The sequence below is a fragment of the Amblyomma maculatum genome, chromosome 11 (genome assembly GCF_055883805.1).
Source record: "Amblyomma maculatum isolate TAMU_Amacu chromosome 11, ASM5588380v1, whole genome shotgun sequence".
In the NCBI taxonomy this organism is placed as follows: domain Eukaryota; kingdom Metazoa; phylum Arthropoda; class Arachnida; order Ixodida; family Ixodidae; genus Amblyomma; species Amblyomma maculatum.
The window spans coordinates 83,199,444-83,224,836 of NC_139354.1; the positions used below are offsets into that span (position 1 = coordinate 83,199,444).

Here is a 25,393-nt window from a genome sequence, read left to right on the forward strand (position 1 = left end):
TTACGTCGCCCTCCGCCCCGACGTGATGACTTCCCCAGCTCTCGCTGCTACCGTCCTGTTCCTGAAAACCGCCCCTTGGCCCCCGCCCGCCAAGCCTACCAACGACCCCCAAACCCCAGGAAGTGCGACGCCTGGAGGACTGCAAACAACCGGCCATTATGCTTCCACTGCGGTGAGGCCGGCCACATTCTGCGCCACTGCCCGTACCGACGAATCGGTCTCCGCGGATTTGCAGTCGACGCTCCACGACCACGCCCAGGTGAACGACCACAAGAAATTGACAACTACCTGCGTAGCGGTGAGATTGCGCCACCAAGCCGTCGGTTCAGATCTCCATCGCCGTACAGGGCCCGCTTTGTGTCGCCAGGCCGTACCTATGATGAGAGTATGCGCGGAAGGTCCCCAAGCCCGCGCAGGGGAAACTAAACAAAGCAACCTTTGGAGGTGAGGTTGCTCAACGGCGAAAAGACGAACATCCTCCGCCGCCGACGACCACTAACGACGACGCAGCCATTTCACTGCCGCTCCACATGACGTCATCGACGACAACACGACCAGACTGCAAGCAAACACCGCCGCCCAGCGAAGTAACAACGGTATGCCCCGGCCATGACCTGAAGAAACGACGGAGCCGAGATCGGACACTAAGGCCCACGTGCAATGCGAGGACGCGAACAAGTGACCTTGAAGTTGATATCGACGGTCGCAGAGTCACTGCCCTAGTAGACACCGGAGCTGACTATTCAGTCATTAGTGGACCGTTAGCCTCTCAGCTCAGAAAAGTTACCACCGCTTGGGATGGCCCGCTGATTCGCACCGCAGGTGGCAACCTGATTACTCCATCGGGACGATGCACTGCAAGAATAACCGTAAATGGGCGTACTTACCCCACCAACTTTGTGGTCTTGCAGCAGTGCTCCCGCGACGTGATTTTAGGTATAGACTTCCTAAATGAACATAGAGCTATCATCGACCTGCGATCCAAGCTCATCAAGCTCTCTGCAGACAAAGCCATTCCTGCTACGACGACGTCGATGCAACACATCGCTCTAAACGTCCTCGATGAAGAATTGACCGTCCCGCCCCGATCAAGCATCGCAGTCTGTGTAGGTAGAGCAAACATCGAAACCGCTGAAGGCATCGTCGAAGGAAATATCCAATTGCTCTTAGAACGAGGGGTCGGCATCGCAAGAGGCATCGCGAAATTCCGGAGAGGTCAAGCTCAGGTACTGGTAACAAACTTCACCGAAGAATACCGGCATCTCAACAAGGGCACGACGATCGCTTTTCTCGACGAATTAGCCGACCTCAGAGATGTATTCGCCCTCCACGACCAAACGCTGGAAGACGCACCGGACCAATTCCGTCAGCCCAAATTTGACATCAACCCGGCATTGACCTACAGCAGGAAAGACCTGATTCTCAGTCTTCTTCGAAGCTACGGGGAGTGCTTCTCGTCATCATCGAAGGTACGACAAACACCACTGGCCAAGCACCGCATTATAACGGACGAACACGCCCGACCTCTGCGCCAAAGCCCTTATCGTGTATCGCCCCGAGAACGGCAGGCCATTCGCGATCAAGTTGAGGAAATGCTGCGTGATGACGTAATTCAGCCATCGAACAGCCCCTGGGCGGCACCAGTCGTTTTGGTCAAGAAGAAAGACAGCACACTTCGCTTCTGCGTTGATTACCGCCTCTTGAATAGCATAACGAAGAAGGATGTCTACCCGCTTCCCCGCATCGACGACACTCTCGACCGACTCTGCAATGCAAGGTACTTCTCATCGATGGACCTGAAGAGCGGATATTGGCAAATTGAGGTCGACGAAAGAGATCGCGAGAAGACCGCATTCATCACACCGGACGGCCTTTATGAGTTCAAGGTGATGCCATTTGGCCTCTGCTCCGCACCAGCCACGTTTCAACGCGTAATGGACACAGTCCTGGCAGGGTTGAAGTGGCAAATTTGTTTGGTATATTTGGACGACGTTGTTGTCTTCTCGTCAAACTTTGAAGACCACCTAAAACGACTACAGACAGTGTTGGAAGCCATCAAGTCCTCGGGACTAACGCTAAAAGCAGAGAAGTGTCACTTCGCCTACGAAGAACTCCGGTTCTTAGGTCACATCGTTAGCAAGGACGGTTTTCGCCCAGACCCGGAGAAAACAGCTGCAATCGCACAATTCCCACCGCCTGCCGACAAGAAAGCTGTGCGCTTATTATACGACGATTTGTCAGAAACTTTTCGCGGATCGCCGAACCGTTGACGCAGCTTACAAAGGCTGACGTACCTTTTAAATGGGAAGCACCGCAAGGAGAAGCCTTCGAGGAACTCAAGCGCCGCCTGCAATGCCCTCCTGTACTTGGCCACTTTGATGAAAACGCCGAGACCGAAATTCACACCGACGCGAGCAGTGTGGGCCTAGGAGCCGTTCTCGTCCAGAAGAGTGCCGGACAGGAGAAAGTAATCGCCTATGCTAGCAGGTCACTCACAAAAGCCGAAGTCAATTACTCGACGACCGAGAAGGAGTGCCTTGCAATCATCTGGGCCACTTCTAAGTTTCGTCCATACCTATACGGCCGACCATTCAAGGTGGTAAGCGACCATCACGCGCTCTGCTGGCTGGCTAATTTGAAAGATCCTTCCGGCCGCCTTGCCAGATGGAGCCTACGACTTCAAGAATTTGACATGACTGTAGTCTATAAGTCGGGCCGAAAGCATTCCGACGCAGACTGCTTATCCCGAGCTCCCGTCGATGCTCCCCCGAAGGACGATGACGACGACGCCTTTTTGGGACCGGTAAGCGCCAGCAGTTTCGCAGAACAACAGCGATCAGACCCTGAGCTGAAAGCGCTAGCCGATTACTTGGAAGGAAAGACCGCTTACCCTCCTGGTGTGTTCAGGCGACATTTATCATCCTTCACGTTAAGCAATGGCCTCCTCGTGAAGAAGAACTTCGCACCCAACAAGACCGCGCAGCTTCTCGTAGTGCCTAAAACCCTTCGGCAAGAAATTCTGCAGGCGTTGCACGATGAGCCCACAGCAGGCCTCTCGGATTTGCGCGCACGTTGCGTCGAATCCAAGAGAAGTATTACTGGCCACGACAGCCTGCCGAAGTTGCCCACTACGTGAAGACGTGTCGTGAGTGCCAACGACGCAAGACGCCACCGATCAGACCAGCAGGACTACTAAACCCGATTCCGCCCCCAATCCTGCTCTTTCAGCAAATTGGGATGGATCTCCTCGGCCCCTTTCCATCTTCGTCTATGGGTAACAAGTGGATCATCGTGGCCACTGACTACCTTACCCGTTACGCCGAAGCAAGAGCACTACCAAATGGTACCGCGGCAGAAGTCGCCAAATTTTTTGTCGAACAAATTCTCTTGCGACACGGCGCCCCAGAAGTGCTCATCACGGACAGGGGAACGGCGTTTACGGCAGAGTTGACGCAAGCCATCCTGGAATACAGTCACACAAGCCATCCACGAACAACTGCGTACCATCCCCAGACCAATGGCCTCACGGAGCGCCTGAACAAAACGATCGCGGACATGATCGCTATGTACGTCGACGCTGAACACAAGACCTGGGACACCATCTTGCCGTACGTGATCTTCGCGTATAACACGGCAGTCCAGGAGACGACCAGAGCGACCCCGTTTAAGCTTGTGTACGGCAGGGAGCCCACGACGACGCTCGACGCAATGCTGCCGCACGTAACCAGCGAAGACAACCTTGACGTCGCCGCCTACCTGCAGCGTGCGGAGGAAGCCCGACGACTCGCACGGCTGCGTATTAAAGACCAACAGCGCACCGACAGACGACGATACAATTTACGACGACGCCACGCAGAGTACAATCCAGGAGACCAAGTGTGGGTTTGGACACCAATTCGCCGTCGCAGATTAAGTGAAAAGTTGTTGCGTCGATACTTTGGGCCATACAAAATCATTCGCCGTGTCGGACCACTGGACTATGAAGTCATTCCCGACGGAACGTCAGCATCACAAAGGCGACGCGCACGCCCAGAAATTGTACATGTTGTACGACTGAAGCCATATTACGCGCGTTAAAAAATCCGTGGTAGTGTTTATGTTTAAGTTTCTTTGTTTTGGAACATCGAGGCGATGTTTTTTTTTTAGGGGGGAGTAATGCCGCGAAACCTTCAAACAGTATTCGTTGTTTTTTAACAGCCGCCGGCATACAGGCTTATCACTCTGATTCCGGATCGCGTATCAGTTCTGTATTCTTTGTTTCTTATTGCTCGATGTCACGAGTCACACCTTTATCAGTTTCGTTGTAGCGCAAGATGCACCGAGATCTGTCTCGAAGGTTCCGGCCACTCGGGTGTCTTTCCACAATGTTCCAGCCTGTGCTGGTAGCTGTTTGCGACGTTATCTAGATTGTTCTGTGCACCCTTTAAATTGAGCGTTGACGAGTGTGACGGGCATTCTTTGTCCGACGACCGACGAGCGCGTTTGTTGCTATCGCCGCCGCCGAGTTGCTTAGTTCTTTTGCGGGCGCAAGTCAGCCCAAATAAAGAGTTTCTTCAGTGCAATCATCGACCCTTCATTTGTGTCGTCGACCTCGTCACCACTACGTGACAATATCACTTTCCGCTTCGCTTTCCGCAGACAATTCGAACTTAGCCAATTTGGCGCCGCTGATGGTGCGTTGATATAAGCATTCCAGTTCAACTCTGTCTGGAGTAGCCAAATGGCTATTACGGCCTCATCGCCCAGACAACAAAACGCCTTGCTCTTTGATATTGCTGCACGTTTTTTTTTTCAACAAAATCGCCTAAAGAAAAATGAGGGCGCGCGTGTTTTCATAAAACAACAGAGCCGCTCGTGACGGCACAACACGCAGTTGGTAAATAAAGCGAAAAAATTTCATTTTGCTGAAGCTCTTTATCGCCCTTTATCTAGGCTTGGTATGTTCACTGCGTCAGCAACACTGGGCTGAAAAAGCAGAGAAAAAACTTTTCGCTGCGGGATATAATCATTACTAGCTTTAAATGTTCAGGATAATATTAGAAGCCACTTCATTTCCACTATACATGTCTATTTTATTTCGCCCTTTCTAAATGCGATAACATTGTAGTCGGGTATGGCATGTCTTTTATGAAGATTAGTTCTCTGCTGGAGCTATTTCTTTCAGATACGATGCCTTGTCGGTCGGGGCATGGGAAATCTTGCTTTTGGACAGGCCCGTAAAAGAGTTTTTAGGCAACAGCACCTGGAGATAAACTGCGGCTTAACTTCTAGTCAGCAGGAAATCGGTGTCACTAGGTGGCAAAACAAGCGCAGTTGAATTTTATTAGCAAAAACATTTCATTATTCGAAATTTCCATAATGCACGTCGCTCTTTCTTGAGTTTTCATTTGGTCTACATTATAAAAAAGGCAGTGTTTGGTATATCAATATCTGCACTAGAAGGACTCTAATATAGGACACTTTAGTATAGGTACATTAAAAGCCGGATCGCGTCCACTTGGCAGGTCGCTACCGCTTTGCAGTTTGATAGGAGACTGCGCGGCACTGCGCGGCACTGCGAGTGAGATGTCGATTTATGTAATGAACTGCTTCTCCGCCTGGAGCAGCTGTGCTAGGAAGCGCTGATTCCACAGGAAACGAATGATGTCGATTTTGGAGAATAACATGATATGAACAATAATAAAAGCCTCTCAAGATAAGGAGTGGTCTAGCTTCGGTTCCAGTAGCAAATTTGTTTCACACGTGGTGCAACTTGTCGTGTAAATATAAACTTTTTAGCGTAGAGGAACGCGACTAGAGGATGTAATGCTGATTATCAGGCTATGAGAGGTTGTTACTTCTTATGAATAATTTGTTACTAACAGTTTAGAGTTTTACCAGTTTAAAACATTTTTTGCGGCAAGCCACTGCATAAAACCGTAGGGTTCCAGGCCACGTACTTGTTTCGTCCCTGCGCCAGGGACAACGAGCCTAATTTGCGAAATCCGCACACCTGCTGCAAGACCCCTTTATGGTCATGTGTTTTGAATTGTGCACGAAAGAAATCTGGTAAGTTAAGCAACATTTTGAACATTCGTACAAAGGATATTGAATTTTTTTTAAATTGCGCATTAGACATTGCAATTATGCGAGCGCAAGGACAAGTTAAATATAGATAACTTTACCCATCATCGCTTGACAAGCCTTTGCTCCGTAGCACTAGTTAACTAAACCACACAGAAGTTGCTTAAAACATGACCTCTGAATTATACGAGGCGTTAGTGAAGCACAGAAAAAAATTATATTTTCTCATTTACATCTAATTAAGTATTTAGCTTGCATTATGGGGCCTACATATGTCATACGACCTTGTGGAAACGTAAATATATTTGGAACTGGTACTGAAGGTTAAATACTGACTTGTTGGAGAATTTCATTCAAAGGAAATGGGAATACTAAGTAACCTCGAGAAAAGGCTCTTGATGCAAAATAATAATCATTGCGACATATGGCATAGTGAGCTCTTTAATGACATGTACGGCAGCCCTCAAAGAAAAACCATGTAAATACCGTTTTAATTTCTGCAGTAGAGAGTTAAATTTTCATTTTAAAACTCCCAAGCTTCACAGTGAGTTTGCGAATACTTCTTGAGGGAAAAAGTACTTCTATCTTACTCTGTGGACACTGACTCAGGCGAAGAATTCGCGCGCATGCCTGGAGGTGATGCCATCGAGCTTTTATAATAGTCTGGAAACACGTTTGCTCAAACCGCGCATTGAAGGAACGTTTTAAAAATGTTTGAATGACCCTATCGTCTGCCGGCTTTTTGTGAAGTTTCTTGGTGGATAATTACACATGAAAGCGAAGAATTGAACCGTTTTCTGAAATCGCAGCATATATATTTGCGAGGTATCAGTTGGGCAACCTGTGGACTTAATAGGACGTAATAAAACGCCATCAAATAAGCGAGTTCATTCAAATTCCTCATCTTAAGCTTGAAATAACTTCACAAAAGTATGGTGGCGAGATAGCTGAGGCATACCTTTCTGTACATAAAAATGCGTGATGACAGACAGACAAGATTGTGCACTCAAACGTGCGAGATGTGCTTTCTCTGCTTCTATTATATGTTCATATTCTGTGTAGCTTGATTTACAAAGTTTGTATATTTAATGGCTGACAAGCCTCATTGCATTAAAAAAAAGACAAATTTAGCTGCCAATTCGCGGTGCAAAGTACCGGTAGTTCACACCGCCTATGTAGAAATAACGGTCTTTCCCTTAGCATAATTCAATTTCCTTAGCATGATTGCCACGAAGGAGGACCTTCACATGAATTTGCTGCGTGAGCTCGGATTTAAAGTAAGAAGCCATTCCTTGGTCTAAATCTAGGGTATTCGGCTTTATGGGTAAAGCGGCGTGCACTAAGATGCAGCCTATCCGTAAGCTATTACGACAAAGTATTTCAAGCATGCGGCTCCAAAACGTATTGACACAAAAGCATGTACCCGAAAGGCAACTACCCGTACTAGTGATTGCGTGAGGAATCTCTAACGCATCAAGGTGGCTGTTTCTTTCAATGGCACTTGCATCTTTTGTTTCCTCTTTGTATCACCTACGATCACCTGGGTTGCCGACGTTAAATTTTATAAGCTAATGCTTTTCTAGCCGTCCTTTTTTTTTTCAGATTGTTCTTTATCCTTTTGTTTTATCGGGTTTTGGCTTTGGAGTTGTTTGCACAGTAGAGGTTCATAGAATACATTTTTCACCCACTTCTGCCAAATGGTTTCAATAAACATGCCATCCGCGTTCCCCGCAAAACTTTCGAGTTTCGCCATCCTACAGTTGCCGCCGTAGAAATCAGGCGTTTCTCTTTTCTGAATCTGAAAGTAAAGAATTTTTATTTATTTATTTCACAGGCACTGCCAGCATTGTTATCAAGCCTTAGGAAGGTGTGGATAATTCAAATAAGCAAAAGCAAGAACATAAAATAGGATAGGAAATACGTTTTTTCTAGGAAGGTCTCGTGCCAGTAGAAGAACAGGTACATCTTCCGTCTTCTCACAGGGTCGGTGCCCCTATTCCAGGGCTCCGCCTAGCTTCGCTGCTCGCTGGGCGTGCTGGATTATACCTTGTTGGCAACCCAGATCGCCATAGAAGAGCCGGCTCTCCCACTGTTCCGCATTCGGGTCTTTACGAAAGCTATCCTTATTTCTACATTCCCACGTGATGTGGTATAAGGAAGGTTTGCTACGACACCATGCGCAGGTGTCCCGATATTGCGACTGGTAAATCATGCTCAGGATTTGCAGGTTTGGGAATGTTTCTGTCTGCAGTCTTCGCCAGTACACTGCCTCTAGTTGTTTTAGATCCCGATGAGGCGGCGGATAGCGGATTCGTACCACCTTATAGTAGTTCAGAATGTCTGAGTACGTAGGGCCGACTCGCTCGGGTAGATCGTCCGATTGGGAGGAAGCAAGGTTCGTTTACCCTCGAGCCACCTCGTCGGCGCGTTCGTTCTCCGCTATATGTCGGTGTGTCCTGGCACCAAGTAGATTTTGTGTGTGACGTTTGATGGGGTCGCACTCTGAAAGAGCCTGAGCGCGGTGCGACCTATGCGGGCGTTCATGTAGTTACGGCACGCTTCTCTCGAATCTGTAAGAATAGTAAGGAACGTGTTGCTTCGATACCCGGCTACCACAGCAAGAGAAACGCCCAGCTCCTCCCCTTCGGTTACCGTGCAATCACTGACTGAGGCGCTAGCTACTTCCTTTAGGTTGGAATCAATAGCTACCGCCACTGCGCTGTTATGTCAGCTTCCTGTACACGCAGCCGCGTCCGTGTATACCGTTGTGGATTCTGTAGCTAGATTTTGTTGTACATACTTCGCGCGGGCTCCCTACGGGCCACATGCAAGTTGGGGTCCATGTTCTAGGGAAGGGAGCTAACGTTTAGCGGTTCGCGAATTGCATGCGGTATGCTCGCAGTACGATTCTCGATTTCCGCAGTTCCACTTAGTCCCAGTCGCCTAAAAAGCGAGCGCTCCGTAGGAGTCTGCTGGAGCCTGGCTATCTACGTGACCAGTTGGGCTTGTTTGATCTCTTAGAAGGTGTTGTGAACGCCAAGAGCTAGTAATTTTGCGTTGGAGCTGCTCATTGGTAGGTGCAGGGCTGTATTGTAAGCTTTGCGGATGATGATATCTGCACTTTCCACTTCTCTTTTGTTGAAGTTGAAATACGGGAGGGCGTAGCCCACGCGACTGAGTACCAGGCTCTGAACGAGGCGCAGAGTATCCCCCTTTTGCACGCCGCTCCGCTTTGCGACACGCGCGTGATCATCCTGGCCACCTGAGTGGTAGATTGCTCGAGAAGCCCGAGCGTATGGCCACATCACTGATTGCTCTGGAGCCACATTCCTAAGACTCGTATCTTGTCTTGTTCGGGAAGTAGCTGTCCTTCGAGGGAGACCTTGAGGGTCCCTTCTTTGTGTTTCCCTTTGCGAACTCGCAGAAGTTCGGATTTATCTGTGGAGCAGACGAGATTTCGTGCACGGACATATTCTTCCACGCAGGTAGCCGCTGCTTGCAGTCGTTCTTCTTTCTGGCCGAGCGACCTGGAGGTAACCCATACCGTGAAGTCGTCAGCGTACACGGCGTGCTGTATGCCTTCGATCTTCTCGAGTTGTCTAGCGAGTCCGATCATAGCCACGTTGAAAAGTAGTGGTGAGATGACGCACCCTTGAGGTGTGCCTTTGTTGGGGGTCGAAAATTTATCGCTGCGAAGGTCTCCGAGCCCAACCGTTCCAGTTCGGTTGGAGAGAAAGGCCTTCACATAGCTGTGAATCTTCTCGCCCCAGTGGAGGTTGTCGAGGCCTTCTATTACAGCCGCGTTGCTAACGTAGTCAACGGCCCCTTTAATATCGAGGTCCATGATCGCGTTCTCGCCTACACTCGGGACATTGGTGAGGACTTCCTCTTTGAGTTGTATGAGGATGTGCTGGGTGGAGAGGTGAGCTCGGAAGCCGAACATGCTGTGGGAGTACAGGTCTTCGTCCTGAATGTAATTTTGGAGCCTCCGAGTAACGACATGCTCGTATGGCTTGCCTAGGCAGGAGGTGAGTGAGATAGGTCGGATGTTTTCGATCTGGAGTTTCTTACCCGGTTTTGGGATCATTACGACTTCTGCATGCTTCCACTCTTCAGGAACCGTTCCTGCGGCCCAGTGCCCGTTGAAGAAGGTGGCCAATTGGTCGACTGCCTCGTCACTGAGGTTGCGTATGAGTGCATTCTGGATCTTGTCTGCATCCGCTGCAATGTTGCGCGTGCATACCTTTATGGCAGCGAACACTTCTTCCCTGCTGATCGGCCTGTCCAGGTGGGTGTTCGGTCTCCCCAGGTATGGTTTTGCCTATGCTGCAGGCAAGGTCGTGCCGCAGCATTTATCTTTTACTTTATCTAGCAGTTCCTCCTGCGTACCCTCGAAGGTGTGGATGAGTCTGCAGATAGCTTTCCCGCTTTCGGCCCTGGTTTGGATAGGGTCGAGGAGGGTCTTGAGTATACGCCACGTTTTGGCCTTGCTGAGAGTGCCGTCCAGCGAGGTACTGAACTGCTGCCAGCTCTGCCTGGCCAGTTGGGCTGCGTAATCCTCCGCTATCTTGGTGACTTCTGCAATCTTCAGCTTCAGTTTCCTGTTAAAGCGCTGCTTCTTCCAGCGCTTGGTGAGCCCTGGAAAAAGTAAAGTCCGGACACGTATTCTGGCAGACAGAATTGCCAAGGCGCGCGGGTTGAGTTTCGTCTGTTAAGAGGGTATATTGGATCGCTTCCGCCGCATCCTCGACTTCTATACCTTTCTGATTATTTGTGGGGTATCTCCATTGCTGTCCGCGAGCGGTAAAGTCGCCTACAATGCGCAGCGTGCTGCTTTTAGCAAGTTTGCTGGCCCCTAGAAAAGGTTTGTGAAAATTCGCGTCGCGCTGGCTTGGCGGGCTATAGAGGTTTCTTCTATGCTTCTTTTTGGGAACAATTTCTGTCACTAAGTGCAATTTTTGTGTTGGGAATAGGGTCATGGGCTATGGTTACCAACGTTTTGCTCCCCAGGGTTGCCGTGCGTCCGGTATCGTAGCACGTATATCCCCTGAGTGTCGGTGTCGTGTTAGTTTCCTGTAAAGCTATTATATCGAGTGTGGAGTCTTGCGTGTGTAGAAACTGCATTAGCAGTCCCTGCTTTTGGCGGCACCCCCCGCAGTTCCATTGCCAGATTTCTAGTGGTGTTTGTTTAGCCATTGCTTTGGAAATTGTTCAGATTGGAGCCTTCAGTGCCGAAACGGCGCTCTTGTATGAGCCTGTCTCGGGCTTCGTTTTGTTATTCGTCGCGCATTTTGGCTTTTGACGTGGTCCTGCCACGCAACTTTTTGCTGTATTAACCTGACTTTCTGTTCTAATAGGTTGGTTTTGACATACATAGCATCTAATCTTGCATGAGTTTGGCGAAACTGTTCTCTGATGCGAACCGTGAAATCCTCCACGTGCTGCATGAAAGCTCTTAATCCCTCGGGGCTCACGCCTAAGCGGGACGGGGGTTGCATTTCGACCGGCGGGATCGGCAGCCACGGTAACTACCGTCTTCTCTGAGCCTGCATCTTTCTAATGAGGTCATCGACGTTTTTACCCAACATACGACGGTTATGATTACTGATCTCGAGCTGGGCATCCGGAAGAGGAAAGTTAAATGGGCCTTAGCCAGCCTTGCTAAGAACAAAGCTAGCGGAATTGATGGCATTTCAGATGCGTTGCTTCAAAACTTCAACCATGACGCTGTTAACATTCTGCATACATTGTCAGAATATTTGGACAACATTGCAGTGGCCACAGGTTTGGAGGAGATCAGTTTACATCCCCATTCCAAAGAAAGGCAGTGCCAAAGATTGTTCCAACTACCGCACGATAGCGCTTATTGTGCATGCTAGCAAGGTGATGTTGAAAATCCTCGAAGGTAGGCGGCAGCAGTATGTGGATTGGGAGCTTCCGGACATGCAAGCTGAGTTTCGCAAGGGCAGAGGAACTAGGGACCAAATTGCCAACCTTCGTTGGATCATGGAAAAATCAAGAGAGTTCCAGAAACCCATCTACTTCTGCTCTATTGATTATGCGAAAGCGTTTGACTGCGTAGATCACAGCAGATTGTGGCAAGCTGTCCAAGAGATGGGAATTCCAATTCATCTCATCTGTTTCCTCAGGAACTTGTATGAAGGGCAAGAGGCCACAGTCAGAACTGGGCATGGTCTTACTGATTGGTTTCCGATGGAGAAAGGAGTGAGGCAAAGCTGCATACTGTCGCCCTGCCTTTTTAACCTATATGCAGAGTGCATCATGAGGAAGGCCGGTCTGGACGAGTCTTCAGCTGGAGTGAAGATTGCTGGAACACGTATGAACAACCTTAGATATGCGGATGATATCACTTTAATGGCAGAAAGTGAAGTGGAACTCAAGAGACTTCTGATGCGCGTACAAGAGAGTTAAAAGTTTGGGCTTAAAGTGAACATTAAAAAGACAAAGATCATGGCGTCTTTCCCTTTCAAGTCCTGGAGCATCAAGGGACAAGAAGTGGAAGCTGTGACGATTTTCTCTTCTTGGTCTCCGAGATTACCCCGGAAGGAGACTGCAGCCATTAAATTAGTAGACGCCTGCTTCTGGGAAAGAGAGCCATGGCTAGCATTGACCACCTAGTAAAGAGCAGAGACATTAGTCTGCCAACTAAGATCCATATAACTCGTGCTATAGTCTTTCCAGTTGTGATGTATGGAGGCGAGAGTTGGACCGTGAAGAAGGCTGACCGCCGAAAAATTGACGCGTTTAAATTGTGGTGTTGGCGGAGACTTGTGAGTTCCTTGGATGGCCAGAAGATCAAATCAGTCGATATTGTCGACCATAAACCCTGACTGCTCATTGGAGGGTCAAATTCTAAAGTTAAAGCTCAGCTACTTTGGTCATCTGATGAGAAGAGTGAAGTCGCTGGAGAAAGATTTGATGCTGGGAAAAGTTGAGGGTCGCCGGAGAAGGCGTAGGCAACGAACACGATGGTTAGATGGCATCCTCGAGGCGCTGCAGATAAAGTTATATGATGTTAGGAAGAGAGTGAGAGACCGGAAAGCGTGTTGTGACATTGTCCATAAGGTCATGAAGAGTCGGACACGACTGAACGACTGAACTGAACTGATGCATTCTCCTCTCTTGGAGCTTTAATCTCCTCTGGGTTACGCGTAATATTCTTCTGATCCGATTGCGTCAACAGTGAGTCTGGAGGGCCCGCTCACCAGCTCACCTTAACGCCGCCCTTCTTCTGTTGTTGCTTCTGCGACTGCTGCTGTTGCCGCTTCAGCTTGGCCGTTGACCAGTTTAGCGGCGGGAAAGAGTGATCCCTGGATCGGCTCTGGCGGCGATCTTGCGCTATGCTACGGCCTTGGCTGAAGGAGCGGCCGTGGTCCCGCTCCGCGCTCAGCCACCTGGTTCGGCGCTCTTGGTTCAGGTTCCGGTTCCGCTGCTGTTCCTGCAAATGTTGGAATTGCTGCTGGCGCTCCCGCTGCAAAAGCAAGAACAGAAAATAAGTACTATAGGCACTGAAAGATGAATCAGAACAAAACACAAGAGAATACTGCAAAAAACTTGAGAATATTCAGAATAAAGATTCGAAATAAAATTTTAAATTCATTGGTCATGACAGTATTTGCAGAGTTTTTAGCTCATTGTTTCTAGAGAAGTACTGCAGAGAAGGCGAGAAAAAAAATACACGGTTAGGTCTATTCTGCGTGCACCAAACAAGCTGAGTCTGGTATAATGTCTGCAGCCCGCCAGGGTTTTAGGAAATATAGCACCTATTTTCTCGGCATAATTTCAAAAGCGTTCTTCACAGACGGTTTGATCAATACCATCAGGAAAGTCTGAAGCCTGTGTTTTTTCACTTCCAGCCATATCGGCACGACACTATATGCGTTCAGAAAACAACACAATGTGACTGTAGCGCTGCGTGCCTGCTTTTTTTGGGATACTATGATATTAGAGGAATGAATAACTTCTGCTCACAGCGTTTCTTTATAGCCTAGCGTACCGACCAGTATTTGTAGTGGCGATCTCTTATGTATATTCGGAGAATAATCCTTTTTTTTTTGTGCCTTCTATTCTTATCATGCTGTTATCATGCTGAGCGAGCCTTAGCGGGCATTTTCCGCAGCTTTTTTCTTTCAAGAGCTTTTGCGACATGTTTCAATCATTTATATATTATATTTTTACTTAGTGAAGCTCCAGCAGTCTTTGCGCTATTGATAACGTGCAAAGGTTATGTTACGGTGCAGACTCTCCATGTTAGTATGGTGAATGTCATCGCGGCCACTTGGTAAAAAGGTGTAAATTTTTGATGAAGATCAAGTGTACTTTATGCAAATGCACTTACTGTTACCTTCAGCACTGTAGACACGTTGATAGCGGCTACCTCAATCTTCCTAAAACACGAAATATCTAGGGATGGCGCACAGCAGTAATTGCCTGCTCTAGTGTTTGGAAAGTCATTTCATACAGCATTAAGTCCTTTTCGAAGATCGTATAGGATCTAAAAATATACTTATCAGAGCACACCACTTCCCAAGCTTTTGAAATGGTCACAAGTTGCAGTCAAGATTAACAGTCTAGAAATATAGCCTCATAGTAATGGATCCGAACTAGCCACCCTGTAAAATCCAAGATGCCACCACCATTTTTCCAAGAAAATATTAAAACATAAAGAAAGATGAAAGAGAGAAAGAAAGATAGGGAGGCCATAGGAAACCCGTCTTATGAATAGCGTTTGGAAAAATCTGCTCTCTTCGATTCTTCTGCGGCCTCTTGCAACACGCCGTATCATGCGCGATACTTAGGTGGTCTGTATATTTAGTATTTCAATGGCACGTGTGACCTTGCAGTTAGATTGCAGCACATGCCAAGTATTTGGAGAAGTGATACTTCTGGGATAAATTCTTGAAGCTGAAGTTAGATGTTGGCTTAAGTGCTGTAGTTTTACGTTGGGCACAAATCATTTCCGAATTTTTCCTAGAGCATCTCAAGGTACACTGTGTGAGGTAAATTACAATAAAATTTACATCTTGGTGGAGATAGTTTTTTTGCCGTGAAATTGAACCTTTTCCTGCAGCATGATAGGGAGGGATGTTGAGCTAAGTAAACCCTCACGGCTTTTCCTCTGCACCTGTGGAACTGCGCAGACAAATTTCAGGGCAGAAATACCTCAAATTTGGTAACACATGATCTATTTTTGGCAAGAGCAGCCAGCAGCCTTCATTACATTGGTTTATAAGGTAATTCTAGTGGGGCTTTGCAATATGCTCCATTGTTGGCGGCACGTTTTCTCCCTTGAAATCTTTACTTGCCACCCCTCCCACCTTTTCTGACCCAGGGTGTTAAGTTACTCATTACCTTTGTTTACTTGAAGGTGTGTCATTCGATTAACATCTCACAATCGCTACTCCAAGCAAGCTAGTCCATATTTTATTCGTGCTGGATGCCTATTTTTTTGCGGCTATAGGGGACGCACTGTAGTGAGCATTGTTTACATGTGAAAGAAAGGAACGTACCGCCTTTGCCAAAAGTAACCAGACAGCACGTTTTGCTTCTAACTTGTATTATAAAGCCAATATTGATTCCCACCCTATCAGAACTAGTTAAGAAGTGAGGACGGGTGCTCACCTTTACATTGTACAGATTTAGAGCATCAAAAGTGGCATGAATCCGCTACCACATGTTTGAGAAGCAGATCCTGCAGCCTGGTTACTTTTGGCAAAGAAGGTACATGCTGGGTAGTGTCAAAGAAGGGTGCGCAGATAGCCAGCATTGATAACCGTTCGAACGCACGCATTGCATCTTTTCTTTCGTACGACCTGTCTCCACACTCCACCATGCTCTCTTTTCAATACACGCACATTCGAAATGAGAAGTATGTGCTTTGGGAATCCGGAACCAAGCAATGAATGTGTCCATGTTACAAATAGCGAGCGAAGCGCGCTATGTTAGTCCGAATTCGTATTTATCTCCTGTCCTGCCATGTTGCTTTCCCAAGATGCTGCCGATCGCCCATAATGAAAAATATATGAATGAAAACACAAGTGAGCCTCGTTAACCCTATATTCATAAAAAAGAGGTCAAAAATTTGAGACGATGCAAGGGAAAAGAAGAACGCACATCTTGAGCGGTTTGCGTCGCATTGTAGAGCGCGCATACGCGGGCGGCAACCCGGCTGACGCCCCAGTAGCTAGTTGCGTCGCCGCGCCACCGTCATTGCGAAAGCGGCCCTCTGTTCCCATACTTTCAAAGCGCGTTCTTTTCACTTCCCAGTCTTATTGAGCGCTATACCTCTGAGTTTCAGTCCATGGCATTTGGCGGCACGCAATCTTTCATTCAACGCATTTCAGAAAACGAGAAGGTTTGAATGAAATAGATTAAATTAAAACCCTTTTTTTCTATTGTTTCGTTTTGAGTTTAATACAATGACTGTTTCAAGTTCCCGCTGCAAACAAGCCAGCTTGCGCAGTAGACGAGAAAGTGCACACGGAAATGTACAGCACTGTGGCACGGCGGCGAATGTTAGAGAGAACCATTGCCTCAGTTCCTCACTGGCCCACGCAGCAGAGCTACCGTAAACCGGAAAACGTGATGGTCCCACCACGTACATGATGGAGGGAGAGGACGGCAAGATACCGTGTCGCATTTCTGCCTTTCGGTCATTGCTCCTTTCATATGGTTTTTAGTTTGAGAGATATAATGATTCCGTTGCTAACATTTTAGTGCCTGCTTCGAGTTCTCGACTATGCCCACCCTAAAGGTCGGTCTCTGATTTGGAACTGATGCTCAATTCGCTCCACTCCAATCCTTTACATTTAATCGGATCTCAGGTTTGGCCCCACTTGGTTCATGTCAATTTTCTAATATCCGGACCAACAGTGTTTGAGCTTATCTAACTGAGAGTATTCTATTACATTTCGATACGAATAGAGTGCCTTGTTTTCTAGAATATAGGTTCACAATCTATGTTCTTGCGCGCCGAGTTACAAATCGGCTAGTCTTATTAAAACACTGGTTTATGTGCATGTCAACAAAAAACATTTTGCAAAGGTACAACATTGCAGGTCACTGCGATGCAAAGCATGCGGTTTAGGCTGATGAAAGTGCAACTCTTTGATTACAAAAGAAAGGGGGCAGGGCTTCTACACAACAAGATAGCACATAACGGGGTGCGGATAGGGCGATGTGACACAGCGAACGGCTTCTGAGCGGTACAATGTACATTGCGTCCCGCGTGGCGTCAAATCCCGGAAAAAACACGTTCAGGAGGTACCGCTCGCCCCTTCAACAATACGCTTCACCACCGTGTACTAGAGTGGAGAAATGATAAAATGATGCCAAAGTCAATTCTCTTTTACAGGCGGTGACGTATAATTGCATCTGAGGAGACGACAACGTGAACATCATCAACGGCAAGGCGTGACATTTAACGGCCAGAGCCACTGGTATAGTATAATACAGGTATTATTGCTTTGCTTTCTTTGTGTTAACAAGAGCACGAAAAGATTGTTTTTGAAAAAAAATTCATTTTGTAATAGATTATTAATCCGAAAATGAATGATAATACATGTTGATCTTTATGTATTCACGGAAAAAAGTACATATCTCATATTATACGCAAAATATTACTTCTAAATGCTAGTGGGGCTCATTTACAGTTGACAGCAGCGCGTGCCGGATACAATCCGGTTACTAGGCAAAGAAAGAACTATGCTCATGTAGGAACAGCACATGGCTCCAAAGCCCTAATAATTCCGCTATTGTTTAGGCACAGTTGAGTATGACTTAAGCAATCGATGTTGTCTGAGTTTACATCTTCAGAGAATAACCTTGTTTTCGATCTGTCTTTGAGTTCAATATCAGCCGACGAAGCTATCATGTTCAAGGGCCGGCCCCTAAATCTCGATGGCGAAGATCCGTACCTCAGCTACTCAAATCTGCGGCTAGAGATTGCCGCAAACGCGAACGATTAAGCACAGTCATGCACACATCTAGAGACAACAGAAAACGTTATCCTTTCAGTGCGTTTAGTGGAGTTGCAGCCATCGCAACACAAAAGTCCTTCTTCTTTCACCCCCAGGATGCCAAAACTACTGCCGTGCCAGAGATAACATTCCTTCAAACATCGCTATTTCTCCGTGGTATACAAACACGGACGATTGCTGAGACGACGATCCAAAAGCCGACACTCATCTAAGGTTGTGTCTCTGCAACTGCTCCATTGCTCTTAAACGTCCTGGCGCTGCTTATAAGTGTCTATTTGCCGGCAAGGGCAAGTTGCTTAGAATCCGTAGCTTTGAACGCATAGAGCACTATCTACAAGTATCGGTTCAGTCTGAATTTGTCCTTATCAGGCTCAGTGAGGTCCTTGAGAATAGTCGGCCTCCTGGCCAATCTTAATGATGAAGCTACAGAAGATTTTACCACCTACAATTACGAACGCTGGGAGTCGCTGGTGCAATTGAAGGACTGTAAACATCCAAAGTATTGTTGATAGCGATAAACATGAAATATTCAAGAGCGATTGCACTCGCGTCTTGCCCCAGTAGGCTCAAGCCAAGGGACGCATCAAGGAGCAGTTACCCCTCTGCTGCTTTTTACATTGCCCTCATGCCATTTCCAGGGATGCTCAGCGCCGTAGATGGAGTGTCTAATGTAGAAGAAGCAGGGCAAACACCAGATCGCATCTACATTTTGCGTTCATATTGAACAGCCCTCACTGCGGCTCAAGTAAACACTGCGATGCCCACAATCCTCGTGCGATTGTCTTTAGCGAACATTGGTGCTGTAAAATCAACACCTTTAATTTCGAAGGATCGAGGTTCCTAGTTCGATCCCGGGGTTCGGCACTATAAAATATAGAAGAAGGGCATATTTCAGGACGCCTCTGAGCGCGTTGAATCCCAAGCTGTTCGCCGGCTGTTTAATATGGTCAATTGCTCTCAGCCTCTTCCACGTGCCCCCGCTTCCAAAAGCTTCTCTTCCTTCTTGTTCACCCCACACAATTTACGCGGATGACATTACCATGTGGTGACGGGGCAAAGTAGGGAAGATGAAAGGAGCCATCCAGAAAGCTGTCGCGGAAGTACAAAATTAAGCTAGAAACAGTGGTCTGACTTCGCTCTAAATAAATCAGTACTTGTCAACATTACAGACTTAAAAAAACTACAACCAAACATACACATTTACGTTAAAGACCCCCTGACGATAGAGGCGGGCACACTTCGGGTATTGAGATTATAAAGAAAGACGCTACAAGCAATGCCACGGCCTCAAAAAATAAATTCAAGCTACAGGAAAATCCGTAGGAGGATTGGCAGGATATCTGGTTAAGCATGGCACACTTCTTGGATAAGCTAATAGCTGAGGACAAAAGAGCGCGAGATCCTTAATTCGATTACTGGGGCGGCGAACGAACTGGCGATTGGACTCTTGGCCAGAACGTCTACAGTGTACTTGCTCCAAATTGAGATCCGCAGCACAGTAGACTAACTGATTGAAAAACCACAGAACAAACCAAATTGCTAAGTTGGTAGGCTGTCGGTGACATGCGCAGGCAGGCAAGTCCTCTAAGACCTTAATCTCGTACTACATCTCAAAACCGAATTCAAAGTGGCCATCACGGAGGCGAGGAACAGTGTCTTACGGTTGCGGCTCTCCAAAACACGATTTTGGGTTATAATCAGGGGAGGTGTGCAGGAAGGGCAAATGTTACACGATTGTACTATAACAATAACAAAGGCACATATTACATGGATGCAGCGGCTCCAACCATGGAGGGCATCTGCACAATTGCTATTGTGCTCGAGGGAGAGCAGGTCAACTGGCTCTCGGCAGAAACTAGAGACGCACTAACGTTGGATGAAGTGGCGATTGCACTGGCCGGCAGACATTCCTATGCAGCGTACATAATTTCGAATTCTGAGCAGGCCTGCCGAAATTACATGCGGGGAAGGATAACCCCCCCCCCCCCCCCCGCCATAGAACATTATTGGCACATGGGAGCTTCAGATTCGACTAATATTAAACAGCTGGTTCTATAGCTTTTCGTTCACCAGGGGGTGAAGGGGAACAAGGCCGCTTATGCGGGTGACCGAGTGTTCCTCCCCCGGGGTTCGATCCGCTCCATTCTCTGGTTCTACATTGAGTAAGATGGACTCCAAAGACGGACTCCGCCCACATCAGTAATGTATCGCGTGTCACTCTCTGGTTATGAGGTAAGATGGAGTCCAAGGATAGACTATTCCCGCAAAAATAATGTATCGTGGGTGCTCACTGGTTCTACAGCGGCAATTATACCAATCCCTCTAGCCGCTTGCGCGAAGATTACAAATGATTTACGCATTGGCAGGAGTGCACTCCTGGGACCCGCCAATGGTTTTCAAAGATCCGAGTAGTGCCACATTAACTGCTCCAAATTGGGTAGGTGCAAAATCTGCCGGAAACGTGCTGCCTTTTACTACATAGTGCTGGCCTACCAGAAAAATACTCATACCGAAATTCTAAGTCAGCCAACTAATTAGGGCTGGAAGGCGGCCATTTTAAACTCAGACCTGCAGACCCAGTGACCTCGTCTCCAGTGAGCTCGGGCAGCGGTGACGGGTAGTGATGTTCCTGAATAGGACTGCCACCAAGCACCACAACCACATATGCGACATTACGCTGCTTCCGAGCCCAAGATGAGCTTAGCAGCCCCACACAATTGAGAGGAATGTGGTGTAGGTGAGTTTTCTGGGGCCCAAAGGCAGGTATGGTAGTTGCCTGGCCAACAGTAAATGGCTAAAGGCAAATTTTGTAGACCCTCAGTGAACATGGTACAACACGCGAAACAATCGTTCAGCTCTAAAACATGCCGATGCTATGCTTGGCTCGCGAGGTTGAATGAAGGTCACGTTTCAGCAATAAGCTGGCGCTGGCACTTTTGATCGGAGTGTCTAGTTCTGCTCTAAAAGTGATATTATCGCTCAAGTGAATAAAAAAATCCTGAACTTGCGCAACGTGTTTGCCGCCATTTTCATTTTCCATTTTGTTCGTCGCGCTGAGTAAGCCCACATACAGTTTAGCTTGCGGCAGTTGTTTTTGTGCTATTATTCCTACCTCTCGATGATGCTGTCCAGTGGAAAATAAAAAGCGCGTGTTGTTCAGCAATCCTGAAATTTTTGATTACGGAGCCTTTACCACAGCACTCCTGTTTGTGACACATTGCTAAAATTTGCATCAAAACCTAAGGAAAAACACTTCCCACCACATCACTTGGGCCAGTATGCACGCTGAGAATATCAAAATTTAACTTATTCCTTTCATACTAAAGAAGCATTGATCGACTTCTACAATATCTCGTATTGACCTCATAAGCTACATGCCTGTAATGTCGATATAATGTTGGAGCTCAATTTTTTTGCAGGTCTAGTAAATACCAATTCCTTACCAACAGCAGCAGAACGAAAATTCGTGTTGTGCATTCGCCCCAAAATACTGCGTCGCTAAAAAAATTTGTTTTTAGGAAAAAAAGTTGTTGTTGCTTAAGGTTCCTGGTAATAATATTTCCCTTGTTCAGCTTTTGTGTCTGGCAATTTCCTCCAAGTCCCGCACTATGACGAGAAACGGAGTTCTAAAATATCCCCTTGAGGCTCCGCTTCGGAAAGTTAAGCATACTTTTATAATGTAAAAACGGCGAACATGAGACAGCGCCAAATACGGGTAGGAAACGTTGCCTTGAGGAAAGCTTGCAATCTTCATTCGATATAATACGGAAAATTTCCAACGTGAGAAAACTCGCTACGTTTTATTTTATTTGACTTATGTTTAGCATAATTGCTGGTTATATGTGCAATGCAATATGTGATTCCTGCATGTCCAATGTGCAGGCATATCGAGGCATACCACACTCGCAAGCGCTTGTGGGCCAGCTCTTTTCCGCCACTGAAATTTGAGAAGACTCTGACGCCTTCAAGCTTCTACTTCTTGTGGCAGACTTGTTTTGTACTGATATTTTGCGGTTGTATCCAGAAATTGGACGGATAAGGCATGTTTTCACTGGGCAAAGCCTAGAGTAACCTACTTCACGTTCATTGAAACTGCCCGTATTCTGTTTAAAGAACAAGATATCGTTTATATCTCATTTGAATATCGGTTTTCATTTCACCATCTAAAAGCTATAATGAACGACTGCGGGTCGTAGATAATAGATAATATTCAAACATAACTTTATGTTTCTTTATGATCTGGCAGCAAGACCGCACTTTTTGTTTATTATTTCTTTAGGGCCTTATTCTTGAACGCATTAAACAGACACATTAAATCTAAAACTATCATATTACCGCTGTATAAAACCCTGTTATTTATCAGAATATTTTCTCTAATTAGCACCAAAGCATACCTGTGCTAACAGGAGGGTTTAAAAATGGCTCTTCGTGTGAAATCGCTACTGTGTGTGCTTTATGGCGTTCTGAGCAGTTCAATGCAATCAAGGCCACTCTTTAAAGGACAAACTGATCATATATTCAGCAGTTTGGCTTCACACATAAAAAAGCGAGACGAAGTGGTACTGATAACGTGCAAGGGACACTGGGATAGTTCGGATCGTTTCTTGATGCAGCATTTGGAGCGCCCTGTCACCCAGTGGACTATGCTCTACCCAGGCATCCACGGACTATTGAAGTTAGTGAGAGACAGCACCGATATTGGCACTAAAACGAATGTGCTGATACCGAGTTTTGGAGAACACTCATCAGGATGCCTGAATGCAACCCTACAACACATGACTTTATTGTATTTAGTTGACTGGATACTAATAGGAGAGAGTGAGGAAGGAAACCTTTTGCTAACGCGCACCGTGTCGGAATCCCCGATCAGGAATTTCACATGTGACTTCCCTAAAAGCACATTTGTGCTAAATGGGACACAGGAAAAGCTTTCTTCGGCTTCCTTCTCACTGTTCTCGAGAGGCTGCAGTGTGAACAACGGGGAACGTGGTCCTACTCTTAAGAGGCAGTCACCGCTACGCAACAGTGTCATCTACAACGCCTGCATTGACATTCCGCACCTAAGAGGCGAGAAACCTAACTGCAATTCTCGGCATATGGATATAATTTGGAGCGCCATCTCACTATACAATGTGACTGTAGTTCAAACTTTTTATACTCAAGCATCGACCCTATCTGAAGATATTTTTTCCAGTTACGTTGATGTCCATGGAAACCTGGCCGTGGCGAGCCCTGCCGGGGCAAGGTTTGTTGCGATTCCCGGCCTTTTAGAGTACTGGCACGAAACCTTTTACGCCAAGCGCCACTATCCTGAACCAGTTTCCTTCTCGGACATCTTGAATGAAGGTAGGATAGGGTTTCTTCTTGTTGCCGCCGCACTATTTTGCTGTTTATTATTTTTACTCCTCTCTGACTTTAAAGAGCGGGCATCTCGTCCACCAGGCACACCCGGTGATATATTCATGTTTCTCCTAGCTTCTTTTTTTGCCTCATCATCGCCCGTGCCTCACCTGAGACCACTTCTGGTTAGTAGCATTGTTTGTGGCTTCTGGTTGGTGTGTATACTTCCATTTTCCAACTACTTTAGAAGTGAGCTGACATCGAGGCTGACCATTCATGCTGCCCCGGCCGGGCTTGACACGCTCGAAAAGCTAGAAAATGCCCTCGACGAGAACCGCGTCGCCCCCTGTGTTGTTAAAGGAACGTTTCAGCATACTACTACTGTTACTAGCATTCATTTCGAGAGCCCACTACGAAGCAAGTTGAGCTCAGCATTTCAAAAAATTGATGAAAGAGAAACTCTTTTGACTAAAAGTTATCGGGACTGTCTACGTTGTGCTCACCGAACTGATCGCATCTGCTATACCTACGCTTTGCCACCGGGGTTTTTACCGAATGCGAGGCGCCATGTCATCGAATCTCAAGACCATCTAAGTACCCTTTTTATTACTATAGGTGTAAGGAAGAATTACCCTCACCTGGAATCGTTAAGCGATTTCATCAGAAGAGTTTTCGAAGGATCCCATTTCCGTCGACGTGTAGAGGACACCAACAACAATTCAGCCAGAGCTGACCTGCAACAAAGAAACGAGCTGCAGCCTCTCCGGCTAAATGAGCTAGCATCGTTTTTTCGCATATTCGTGGCATTGTTGGCTCTCGCCGTAGTTGTTTTCATATTTGAGACCCTCACTATATTCTTCAAATATACACCGAACTGAGTGTGCACAATTTCCTTGTAATGTAGATTACTGGCTTATAGCTCAGGTGCCGTCTCGTATTGAGTATTGAATGCGAAGGGGAGGCGGTCGTTTTTATGGGAGTCTGGTCATATTTCACGCAAAGCCCGCACTTAGGATTTGCTTTCAAAATGCTGCTCTACATAACTCGGCAACATTTCTACTGGGAAATACTCGAAGCTTTTCTGAGACGACTCTGAAGTAATTCGATTTGCTGCAAAAACAGGAAGATGAGAAAAGAGGTGTTTTGGTCACCGCAATTATATCTATAATTTTATATTCTTGGAGACCTTTCAGGCGGGGATTCTCAGTCTGCGTATTTTATATAGGTAAAATATGAACCATTTTATAATCATAGTGCAGTTTTACAGTCGTATCTTTAATTTATCGTGTTTGGATCCATACGTTGAGGCTGAGGAGAAAGCTTTAAAATAGACAGTTCACAACGCACTGAAATAATCAATAGGAATTTCTGAGAATGAACTTTATAGTAAGGAAGAGGGCGGTGACTTTGAGGAGGAGGAGGAGGGAAAAATTTTGTTTAAATAAAATTATGTACACGCTCCCAGGAGGACCCCTTTAGTCCAGGAGATTCTGGCTGTTCGTTCTAGCTTAGCCCGCGCGACCAGCTGTAACTGATCTGCGGGTTTTCGGACAGAAGGGCAGCTTCCCAGGAGGAGAGGGTGCTTAGGTACATACCTTTATGATGGTGATGGGATCGGGAGGGGTAGGTAGAATAGATTATATTCTAGCGGATGATTGGGGGGGGGGGTCCTGACTGGATATAGCGTCTGCAACTGACTGATGTCTGATGAGTTGAGTCTGCAACTGACTGATGTCTGCAATAGCGGGAGCAACGGCCAGGCAGTGAGCCTTGGCGATGCTAGTGCATTGGGTGGAGGCGGCAATGAACGTTGAGGGGCGAATGACCTTGCACACAGCAGTGCAGTTGTGATGATTGTCCGGATTACATGAAGCATCCGTGTAGATTATGTCCTGGAGTGTAGAGTACTGCTTGGAAAAATATTAGGCACGGGATGCGTGATGGCCTTTGTGGTGTTCAAGATCCATATTTCGAGGGAGGGGCTTGAGCTC

The 25,393-nt window shown here is 46.9% G+C and overlaps 1 protein-coding gene across 1 annotated transcript in view; it reads right to left on the reverse strand.

Moving 5' to 3' along the window:
* Positions 1 to 25,393, reverse strand: part of LOC146174281 (uncharacterized) — a 50,732-nt gene that overhangs the window by 8,610 nt on the left and 16,729 nt on the right. The window contains exon 2 of the mRNA XM_084584057.1: positions 13,298 to 13,555. Within this exon, the coding sequence (XP_084440183.1) occupies positions 13,298 to 13,555 (258 nt within the window). The remainder of the gene's footprint in view (positions 1 to 13,297; positions 13,556 to 25,393) is intronic.